Below are 12,052 nucleotides of genomic sequence, written 5' to 3'. Positions count from 1 at the left end.
CCTGGGAATTATAGACCAGTGAGCCTTACTTCTGTTGTGGGCAAAGTTTTGGAAAGAATTATAAGGGATAGGATTTATAATCATCTAAAGAGAAATAAATTGATTAGGGATAGTCAACACGGTTTTGTGAAGGGTAGGTCGTGCCTCACAAACCTTATTGAGTTTTTTGAAAAGGTGACCAAAGGGGTGGATAAGGTTAAGGCAGTTGACGTGGTGTATATGGATTTTAGTAAAGTGTTTGATAAGGTTCCCCATGGTAGGCTATTGCAGAAAATGCAGATGTATGGGATTGAGGGTGATTTAGCAGTTTGGATCAGGAATTGGCTAGCTGACAGAAGACAGAGGGTGGTGGTTGATGGGAAATATTCAACCTGGAGTTCAGTTACAAGTGGTGTACCTCAAGGATCTGTTTTGGGGCCACTGCTGTTTGTCATTTTTATAAATGACCTAGATGAGAGTGCAGAAGGATGGATTAGTAAATTTGCTGACGACACCAAAGTCGGAGGAGTTGTAGACAGTGAGGATGGATGTTACAGTTTGCAGAGGGACATAGATAAGCTGCAGAGCTGGGCCGAGAGGTGGAAAATGGAGTTTAATACGGAAAAGAGTGAGGTGATTCACTTTGGTAAGAGTAACAGGAGTACAGAACATAGGGCGAATGGAAGGAATCTTAGTAGTGTTGACGAGCAGAGAGATCTCGGTGTACACGTGCATAGCTCCTTGAAAGCTGGCACCCAGGTTGATAAAGTTGTTAAGAAGGCGTATGGTGTGTTAGCTTTTATTGATAGAGGGATTGAATTTCGGAGCCGTGAGGTCATGTTACCACTGTACAAAACTCTGGTGCAGCCGCACTTGGAGTATTGCGTACAGTTCTGGTCGCCGCATTATAAGAAAGATGTGGAGGCATTGGAAAGGGTGCAGAGGAGATTTACCAGGATGTTACCTGGTATGGTGGGAAGGTCTTCTGAGGAAAGGCTGAGGGACTTGAGGTTATTTTCATTAGAGAGAAGAAGGTTACGAGGTGATCTAATTGAGGCATACAGGATGATCAGAGGGTTAGATAGGGTGGACAGTGAGACCCTTTTACCTTGGATGGTGATGGCTAACACGAGGGGACATAGCTTTAAATTAAGGGGTGGTAATTATAGGACGGATGTCAGAGGTAGGTTCTTTACTCAGAGGGTAGTAAGGGCGTGGAATGCCCTGCCTGCAGCAGTTGTGGACTCGCTAACTTTAAGGGCGTTCAAATGGTCAGTGGATAGGCACATGGATAACATTGGAATAGTTTAGGTTAGAGGGTCATTAGATTGGTTCCACTGGTCGGCGCAACATCGAGGGCCAAAGGGCCTGTACTGCGCTGTAATGTTCTATGTTCTAAAATGATTGATTAGCAGGGATCAACTAAATTACAGGAAAAAAACTAGCCAAAAATTAAAAAAAGGTCTTTATTATAAACACGTGTAAAACAAAGTGAGAACTTGTCAAAAAAGAGCATGGTCGGGGCAGGTTTGGAGGGCTGAAGGACCTGTTACCGTGCTGTAATGTTCTTTGTTCTCTGGAGGAGACGTTAGAATCACAAAAACATAAGGGCATAAGAACTAGGAGCAGGAGTTGGCCATCTGGCCCCCCGAGCCTCCTCCGCCATTCAATAAGATCATGGCTGATTTTTCCATGGACTCAGCTCCTCTTACCCGCCCACTCACCATAACCCTTAATTCCTTTAGGGGTTCAAAAATGTATCTATCCTTACCTTAAAAAGATGAAATTATTAACAGCAAACTTGACAAAAAAAGTGTCAAGAATTGACAAAATGAACTTAAAAGTAGAATAAATGAATGAGGCAATGCAGAATAAGCTGAACTCCACGAATAAGCAACCAGAAAATAACAATAAGCCCACTGGAGAATTGAATCTGGAGAAGAAGCGCTTGAAAAAGGAAACTTGATAATGAGAAATCAATGGAAGAGGTAAAAACAGTGAAATTGACAGCAGAATCAGCAATTCAGAGAAAGAAAATGAGATTACGTGCCAGAACAAGTTTGCTGAAATGGTTCCGGGAATGGAACAGCAGCAAGCATACATGGAACAACTCCATACAAGACTATATCTGGAACTGTACATTGTTAAAGCTTGTCAATAAAAGTGTCTGTATTTAAACATACACAAGTCTCAAGGTCTCATCAATGAGCCATCAAGGAATGTTTTCAAATCTGGAAGTACCTGATCGACCGGTTATCGATATAATTGATGTCTCTGTGGGAGTAAGGAGTAATGAACCAGAAGAGGAATCCGTTAATTGCAGTTCCTGTTAATGTTAGTCCTGTGGAAGCATCTCCTGCAACAGATCTACACCGTTCTACAAGGATCATGAAAGGCGCTATCGAAATAAAAGTCCATCTTTTTTCAGAAGAATTTGCTGCTCTCTTCTGTGGTTGTTGATATGGTGATGTTACCAAGGTGGGGAACTCTTGAAGCCTCCATTCTGGAGCACATGGTACCATGTGTCAGAAGTCCAATTCAATATGCACTCTTTAACTCAACCAAAACTGTTATAAACACATTGTCCTTAACACTCAAGAGGCCGAATGGCCTGCTCCAATCCCATATGTTGATCTCTTTTTGTCAGATAAAGAGTTACACGTCCCTCGCCTCCTGGTGCTGTTTCATTGCTTTGTGACAGTCGCGTAAATTACAGCTGGAAAAGAACATTTGGTTTCAGGGGTTTTTTTTTACATTGAATTGTTCAAAGTTTATTTGTTGGTGTCACAAGTAGGCTTACATTAACATTGCAATGAAGTTACTGTGAAAATCCCCTGGTCACCACGCTCTGGCGTCTGTTCAGGTACACTGAGGGAGAATTTAACATGACCAATCCACCTAACTGCACATCTTTTGGACCATGGGAGGAAACCAGAGCACCCGGAGGAAACCCATACAGACTCCACACAGGCCGGGGATTGAACCCAGCTCCCTGGCGATGTGAAGCAGCAGTGCTAACCACTGTGCCACCGTGCTGCCCTTATCAGAATTGCCTGACATTTTGCGGTTTTGTAACAGAGGAACTGAGAGGGAATCCTTCAGAATCTAATTGGTTATGAGCTGTGTCCAGTCAGAATGCCTTATCAGTGGTTGTAATTGTAAATGAGGACTGCCCATTGCCATCATACTGTTCTCAAATTGATTTATTGCAGAGAGAAAGCAAATTCAAATTGTTGGATAATTACTTATTGGTGGCTCTATGTTACTGTCAGACACAATTCAGCAAAGAAGGATCAAGGGGTTGATTAAGGAGGAGAAATTACAGTATGAAATTAAGCTTGCAGGGAACATAAAGACTGACACTAAGAGTTTCTACAGATATGTGAAGAGAAAGGGGTTGGTGAAGACAAATGTAGGTCCCCTACAGACAGAAATGGGAGAATACATAATAGGGAACAAAGAAATGGCCAAGCAACTAAATACATATTTTGGTTCTGTCTTCATAAAAGAGGACACAAATCAAATGCCAGAAATGTAGGAGAATGCAAGATTTAATGAGAGGGAGGACCTGAGGGAAATAAATATTGGTAGAGAAATGGCGCTGGGAAAACTGATGGGATTGAAGGTGGATAAATCCCCAGGGCCTGATAATCTATTTCCCTTAGTAGTTAAGGAAGTGGCTCTAGAAATAGTGGATTCTACAGACTCTGGAGCAGTCCCTGCAGATTGGAGGGTAGTGACTGTCACTCCAATATTCGAAAAGGGAGGTAGAGAGAAAACAGGGAATTATAAAACAGTAAGCTTAACATCGATAATGGGGAAAATTCTCAAATCCATTATCAAGGAATTTATAGTGGAGCATTTAGAAAGCAGTGGCAGGATCAGACAGGGTCAGCATGGGTTTATGAAAGGGGAAATCATGCTTGACAAATCTGTTGGAATTCTTTGAAGATGTAACCAGTAGAGTTGACAAGGGGGAACCAGTCGGTGTGATATATTTGGACTTTCAGAAAGTGTTTGACAAAGTCCCGCATAAAAAATTATCGTGCAAGATTAAAGTACATGGGATTGGAGGAAGTGTATCAAGATGGACAGAAAACTGGTTGGCAGAGAGGAAACAAAGAGTAGGAATTAATGGGTGCTTTTCAAATTGGCAGGCAGTAACTAGTGGGGTGCCACAGTGATTGGTGCTGGGACCTCAGCTATTCACAATATATATTAATGATTTGGATGAGGGAACAAAATGTAACATCTCAAAGTTTGCAGATGATACCAAGTTGGGTGGGAAGGTGAACTGTGACAAGGATGCAGAGATCATTCAGAATGATCTGGACAGGTTGGGTGAGTGGGCCTATCAAGGGCAGATGCAGTATAATTTGGATAAACGTGCGGTTATTCACTTTGAAAGCAAAAACAAGGTGGCAGAGTACTCCCTGAATGGCTGTAAATTGGGTGAGAGGAATGTGCAGCGGGATCTGGGTGTTCTTGTGCACCAGTCACTGAAGGTAAGCATGCAGGTGCAGCAGGCAGTAAAGAAGGTAAATGGTATGTTGGCCTTCATTGCGAGAAGTTTTGAGTACAGGAGCAGGGATGTGTTGTTACAATTATACAGAACCTTGGTGAGGCCACACCTAGAGTATTGTGTACAGTTTTGGTCTCCTTTTCTGAGGAAGGATGTTCTTGCTCTCGAGGGAGTGCAGCAAAGGTTTATCAGGCTGATTCCAGTGATGGTGGGACTGATGTATGAGGAGAGATTGACTAGGTTAGGATTGTTTTCGCTGGAGTTCAGATGAATGAGGGGGGGTGAATCTCATAGAGACTTATAAAATTCTAACAGGACTAGACAGGGTAGATGCAGGGAGGATATTCCCAACGATGGGGGAGTCCAGAACCAGAGGTCACAGTCTGAGGATTTAGGGTAGACCATTTAGGATGGAGATGAAGAGACATTTCTTCACCCAATGAGCCTGTGGAATTCATTACCACAGGAAGTAGTAGATATCAAAACATTGAATGTATTCAAGAGACAGCTGGATATAGCACTTGGGACAAATGGGATCAAAGGTTATGGGGAGAAAGCAGGATTAGGCTATTGAATTGGATGTTCAGTCATGATCATGATAACATAAGAACATAAGAAATAGGAGCAGGAGTAGGCCAACTAGCCCTTCGAGCCTGTCCCGCCATTCAATAAGATCATGGCTGATCTGTCGTGGCTCAGTTCCACATTCCTGCCCTCTCCCCATAACCCTTAATCCCCTCTCTTATCAAAAACTCATCAACCCGCGTCTTAAAAATATTTAGCGAGGCAGCCTCCACCACTTCAACGGGCAGAGAATTCCAGAGATTCACCACCCTTTGAGTGAAGAAGTTCCTCCTCAACTCCGTTCTAAACCGCCCCCCCTTTATCCTGAGGCTGTGCCCCCTAGTCCTACTGTCCTTTCTGAGCGGGAAGAGCCTCTCCACCTCTATCCTATCCATCCCATTCATCATCTTATATGTCTCAATGAGATCTCCCCTCATTCTTCTAAACTCCAACTAGTACAAGCCTAGTTTATTCAGCCTCTCCTCATAGCTCAACCCCCTCAACTCCGGTATCAGCCTAGTAAACATCCTCTGCACTCCCTCCAAGGCCAAAATATCCTTGCGTAAGTACGGCGACCAAAACTGCACACAGTACTCCAGCTGCGGCCTCACCAATGCCCTATACAGCCGCAGCAAGACCTCCCTACTTTTATATTCAATCCCCCTCGCGATGAAGGCCAGCATCCCATTTGCCTTCCTGACCACCTGCTGCGAATGGCAGAGCAAGCTCGAAAGACCAAATGGCCTCCTCCTGCTCCTACCTTCTATGTTTCTATGATATGGAAGGTGTGAAGCTCGGACTGACAGAACAAGGATGTGGTGGCATTGGAGGCCATTCAGAGGAGGTTCACCAGATTGATTCCAGAGCTGTTGTACGAGGAGCAGTTGAATAGCTTGGATTTGTACTGGCTGGTGTTCAGGAGAATGAGGGGGGGATTTGATTGAGCTATCTAAAACGCTAAAGGGGATTGATAAGGTGGATATTGAACAGATGTTCCCCATTGTAGGACAGGCTAGAATGAGAGGTCATAGATATTGGGGCGAAGGTTCCCATTTCGCCAGCTGTAGCAGTCGAGGGTTAGACTATGGAAGGGTCCATTGACTTTGGGTGGGATTTTCCGATTTCAGGGGAAAATTCCCGCCCATAGAGTGAGAGAAGATAGGTTCATAGCTGACATGAGAAGAAACTACTTCTCTCAGAGGTTTGAGAATCTGTGGAATTCATTCAAAAGGCAACTTTTTTTTCACCTATTTTTAAATAACATCTGATGTTGGAGGAATAGAGAAGGGTCATTTTTCCCTGGAAAAGATCCCTATCTGGGCACTATTCTACACCCATCAGGCCCGATCAGGAGGTTCTGCCGCTCGCCTTAGGAAAAACGGGAAAGATTTACAGAGATTCCAACTAAAACTCCATTCACTCACATAGGCATTGGAGAATCCCAGCCTGGAAACAGGATGGATGTTTAAGGCCCATGTCTCAAATTATTCACATACTGTGTCCAAAAAATATTATTTCCTGGAAGAAATCCAGTCAGGAAGCCAAGTACCCTCTGTTACTGATAGTCTGCCCCCACTCAGCTGATAACTGAGTGAGAGGCTGGAACTCAGCCCAAACAAAGCCCCTGTCTGATAAACCGGTCACAATTTAACACAGCGCGACAGAATTGCTGCCTTTTGACTAGTGAAGGGTGGCTCGGTGACACAGTGGTTAGCACTGCTGCCTCACAGCGCCAGGGACTCAGGTTCGATTCCCGGCTTGGGCACTGTCTATGTGAAGGCTGCACGTTCTCCCCATGTCTGCGTGGGTTCCCTCTGGCTGCTCCGGTTTCCTCCCACAGTCCGAAAGACGTGCAGATTAGGTTGATTGGGCATACTAAATTGGCCCTTAGCGTCAGGGGGACTTGTAAGGTAAATGGGGTTGTGGGGGTAGGCCTTGGGTGGAATTGTGGTCGGTGCAGACTCGATGGGCCAAATGGCCTCACTCTGCACTGTAGGGATTCTATGAAAACCTTGAGAGGTCAAGAAAATGTCCTGCTCCACTTGGCTGACCCCTGACACTCAGCACCCCCGAACACCCCCTCACTAATCACCCCAGCACTGGGGTGAGCAGGGGTACAATGAGAAGCCCGATTCACAGTCGTTGTTCTAAAGGATACATAACTCTCTGTTTTGCCAGTTGTAGTGAGGTGAGTTCGAGTGCGAATCTGAGTTAACCGCTATCTTTCAGTTGCTATTCCTTACCTGTCTCTTCTTGGTGAGGGTTTTGAATGTTGACATTACTGTACACAGACTCCTCTTCAGGTTTCTGTGGCCCTAGAAAGGACACAATCAGTCATCATTATCTGCAAACCTTTTATACAACTGAATAGCAAAGCAATAAATCCAACAACAACTCGCATTTACCTAGTACCCAAAACACAGTGAAATGACCCAAGGCACTTCTCAGGAGAGCTAATCAAAAACAGTTGGACACTGAGACAAGAATAGAGATAATAGAGATAAGGACGCAAGGGTTAGTGTTCAGAGCAGGCCATTCGGCCCATCAAACCCACTCTGCCATTTCGTAAGATCATGGAAATACAGAAAACAGGAGCAGGAGTAGGCCATTTGGTCCTTTGAGCCTGCTCCGCCATTCACTATCATCATGGCTGATCATCCAACTCAGTAACCTGATACGCCCTTCCTCCCTTTAGCCACCAGAGCTATATCTAACTATTTCCTGGAATCGTATGTTCTGGCCTCAGCTACATTCTGTGGGAGTGAATTCCCCACATTCACCACCCTCTGGGTGAAGAAATTTCTCCTCACTTCAGTTCTAAAAGGTTTACCCCTTATCCTCAAACTATCACCCCTCGTTCTGGACCATCGGGAACATTCTTTCTGAATCTACCCTGTCTAACCCTGTTAGAATTTTATAAGTTTCTATGAGATCCCCTCTCACTCTTCTAAACTCCAGTGAATATAATCCTGACCGATTTAGTCTCTCCTCATATGACAGACCTGCCATCCCAGGAACCAGCCTGGTAAACCTTCACTGTTCTCCCTCTATAGGAAGGACATCCTTCCTCAGATAAGGAGACTGATTGATTGGATTGTGAGTTTAACTCCACTTTTCTACCTGTTTCCCGTAACCCTCGAACTCCTGTGAGTTTTGTGAACTCTCTTGAAATGACTGGAAATCTACTGGATCCGCCATCAATCTCCTCGCCAGCAAACTTTAAAACTACACTCCTAACACATATGGAGTACCTGGCCAATCATCGTTCATTGAAAATGTTGTCTGATTGTGTCATGATAATCGACACACGCGTGTACCGTGCTCACAAACACCGCCGCGCTGTCTGACTCCCTGCTGGATGAGAGCCCTGGCCTGGAGGAGTGAAGGAGGTAAAGCTAGGAGCCAGTGCTGCTGCTGGGGTCATCTCGCTGGATAATGCTGCCAAGTGTCTGATTCTTCAATTGGGTGTCCCGACTTTAACCATATGGGAAAATGTTCTCCAGCTTAGACTGGATTCATCTGGGGGGAGGGGAGAGGAGGGCATCAATGGGACACACCCCCTCACCCCTGACCTCCTGGGGGGTTTCAATGGGCACATCCCCCCACCCCTGACCTCCTGGGGGACCTCAATGGGCACATCCCCCATCGCTGACCTCCTGGGGGGCGGCCTCAGTGGGCACATCCCCCATCGCTGACCTCCTGGGGGGGGGGGGGGCCTCAGTGGGCACATCCCCCATCGCTGACCTCCTGGGGGGGGGCCTCAATGGGCACATCCCCCCACTGCTGACCTCCTGGGGGGGTTTCAGCGGGCACATCCCCCATCGCTGACCTCCTGGGGGGGTTTCAATGGGCACATCTCCCACCGCTGACCTCCTGGGGGGGGCCTCAATGGGCAAATCCCCCCACCCCTGACCTCCTGGGGGGTTCTCAATGGGCAAATCCCCCCACCCCTGACCTCCTGGGGGGGTCTCAATGGGCACATCCCCCCATCGCTGGCCGCCTGGGGGGTCTCAATGGGCACATCCCCCACCCCTGACCTCCTGGGGGGTTCTCAATGGGCAAATCCCCCCACTCCTGACCTCCTGGGGGGGTCTCAATGGCCTCCGTTCCCTCCAGTGGGGTCAGCCACCTGTTTTGATTTGATTTATTATTGTCACATGTGTTAATATATATTGAAAAGTATTGTTTCTCACTAGTGGAGAGCTGTTGCTAACCCAGCTGGAGTGAACTGCTCCTGGCGGAGGATGGGTGGGGGGGTTTGGTGATGTGGGTTGCAGTTCTGGGCCTGCTAATCAGATGGAAATTCAACTATAAATATTGAAATCAGAACCATGTCACCGATGATGCTACAAATTTTCGTCAATTTTCTGACTGATCTTTGTGAAATTGTACGTTTTTTCTTTCAGTTGATACTATCTTCAACTTCCTTAGAACAAAGAACAAAGAAAATTACAGCACAGGAACAGGCCCTTCGGCCCTCCAAACCTGCACTGACCTTACTAAAACCCCCTACCCTTCCAGGGACCATATCCCTCTATTCTATTCCCATCCTATTCATGTATTTGTCAAGACGCCCCTTAAAACTCACTACCGTATCTGCTTCCACTACCTCCCCCGGCAGCGAGTTCCAAGCACTCACCACCCTCTGTGTAAAATATTTGTCTCATACATTTCCTTTAAATCTTGCCCCTTACACCTTAAACCTATGCCCTCTAGTAATTGACTCTTCCACTCTGGGAAAAAGCTTCTGACTATCCAGTTAGCCACGGATGGTGTGTCCTCCTCCTAGATTCTTTTTAGCAGAATGTAACTTTGCTTAGTGTTATAAAATATCTCCTTAAATGTCTGCACCTACATCTGTACTGATTTTCCCTTGAATCTAATTTCCCAGTTTACATTAGTTAGCTGCATCTCACATCCTTGCAATTGTGTTTATTCAAGTCTAGTGCTCAATCCAATTTCTTCTCATTAGAACATAAGAACATAAGAAATAGGAGCAGGAGTAGGCCATCCAGCCCCTCGAGCCTGCCCCGCCATTCAATAAGATCATGGCTGATCTGTTGTGGCTCAGTTCCACATTCCCGCCCTCTCCCCATAACCCTTAATCCCCTCTCTTATCAAAAACCCATCAACCCGCGTCTTAAAAATATTTAGCGAGGCAGCCTCCACCACTTCAACGGGCAGAGAATTCCAGAGATTCACCACCCTTTGAGTGAAGAAGTTCCTCCTCAACTCCGTTCTAAACCACCCCCCCTTTATCTTGAGGCTGTGCCCCCTCGTCCTACTGTCCTTTCTGAGCGGGAAGAGTCTCTCCACCTCTATCCTATCCAACCCATTCATCATCTTATATGTCTCAATGAGATCTCCCCTCATTCTTCTAAACTCTAACGAGTACAAGCCTAGTTTATTCAGCTTCTCCTCATAGCTCAACCCCCTCAACTCCGGTATCAGCCTAGTAAACCTCCTCTGCACTCCCTCCAAGGCCAAAATATCCTTGCATAAGTGCGGCGACCAAAACTGCACACAGTGCAGTTCTCCCTCAAATTGAATGTGAAATTCAATCATATTATGATCACTGCCACCTAAGAGCTTTTTTTCTATGAAGTTATTAATTAATCCCACCTTATTGCACATTACCAGAATACCCTGCTCTCCGATTGATTGTAGAATGTGCTGCTCTAAGAAATTGTCCCAAAAACACTTTTTCAAGTTACCATTTCCAATTTGTTTGATTGAACTTTTCGATTAGATTCAGTCTGATTCACCCAGACTATATTCATATTAAAATCATACATGATTATTGCTGTTCCTTTCTTAAAAGCCCCCAATCCTTCTTCCTGTATACCCTACCCTACAGTGTAGTTATTATTATGGGGGTCTACAAACTAAGGTCATCTCTCAGCGTTGTACTGTCATCTTTAATTAACAGAGCTCCTCCTCCAAATGTTACTAACCTCCTGCACTTCCTAAAGGAACCTTGAATATTCAGGTCCTACCCTCAGCTCTGTAATGGCCATCAGGTCATCTATATTTATTTCTATTTCAGCTGACAATTCATCTGTTTTGTTACAAATGCCATTTACGTCCAGATATAGAACCATTAGTTCTGTGGTTTTACTATTTTTGCAAACTCTGTACATATTTGCTTTTGAACTCTTTATTTTGAACACTCTGTTTCTCTGAGTATCATTATAGAATCATAGAAAAACTATGGAACAAACAGGCCCTTCGGCCCCCAAGTTGTGCCAATCATATCTCTACCTATTAGGCATATTTATAACTCTCAATCCCATTAAGTCCCATGTACTCATTCAGAAGTCTCTTAAAAGATTCTATCAAATTTGCCTCCACCACCACCGACAGCAGCCGATTCCACTCAATCACCACTCTCTGAGTGAAAAACTTACTCCTGACATCTCCTCTGTACCTACTCCCCAGCACCTTAAACCTGTGTCGTCTCATAGTGACCATTTCAGCCCTGGGAAATAGCCTCTGAGAATCCACACAATCAATACTTCAACATCTTATAAACCTCTATCAGGTCCCCTCTCATCCTTCGTCTCTCCAAGGAGAAAAGACCGAGCTCTCTCAGCCTATCCTAATAAGGCATGCCACCCATTCCAGGCAACATCCTTGTAAGTCTCCTCTGTACCCTTTCAATAGCTTCCACATCCTTCTTGTAATGAGGTGACCAGAACTGAGCACAGTACTCCAAGTGGGGTCTGACAAGGGTCTTATAAAGTTGCAGCATTACCTCCTGATTCCTAAACTCAATCCCTCGGTTGATGAAGGCCAGTACACCATACACCTTCTTGACCACATCCTCTACGTGCGAAGCCGATTTAAGAGTCCTATGAACCCGGACCCCAAGATCCTTCTGATCGTCCACACTTCTAAGAGTCTTACCCTTGATATTATATTCCTTCACCCCATTGGTCCTGCCAAAATGGACCACTACACACTTATCCGGGTTGAAGTCCATCTGCC

At 45.3% G+C, this 12,052-nt stretch overlaps 1 protein-coding gene across 1 annotated transcript in view; it reads right to left on the bottom strand.

Moving 5' to 3' along the window:
- Nucleotides 1–6,377: 6,377 nt before the first annotated feature.
- Nucleotides 6,378–12,052, bottom strand: part of LOC145343356 (sialic acid-binding Ig-like lectin 15) — a 33,297-nt gene continuing 27,622 nt past the window's right edge. Inside the window, exons 7-8 of the mRNA XM_080189572.1 lie at nucleotides 7,309–7,380; nucleotides 6,378–6,433 (exon numbers count right to left, since the gene is read on the bottom strand). Coding sequence (XP_080045698.1) covers nucleotides 6,378–6,433; nucleotides 7,309–7,380 — 128 coding nt within the window. The remainder of the gene's footprint in view (nucleotides 6,434–7,308; nucleotides 7,381–12,052) is intronic.

This window comes from Carcharhinus amblyrhynchos, chromosome 5 (assembly GCF_965287045.1).
Source record: "Carcharhinus amblyrhynchos chromosome 5, sCarAmb.v2.hapA, whole genome shotgun sequence".
Lineage (NCBI taxonomy): Eukaryota > Metazoa > Chordata > Chondrichthyes > Carcharhiniformes > Carcharhinidae > Carcharhinus > Carcharhinus amblyrhynchos.
The sequence above is the reverse complement of the archived record's forward strand: the minus strand, read 5'-3'. Positions and strand labels throughout refer to the sequence as shown.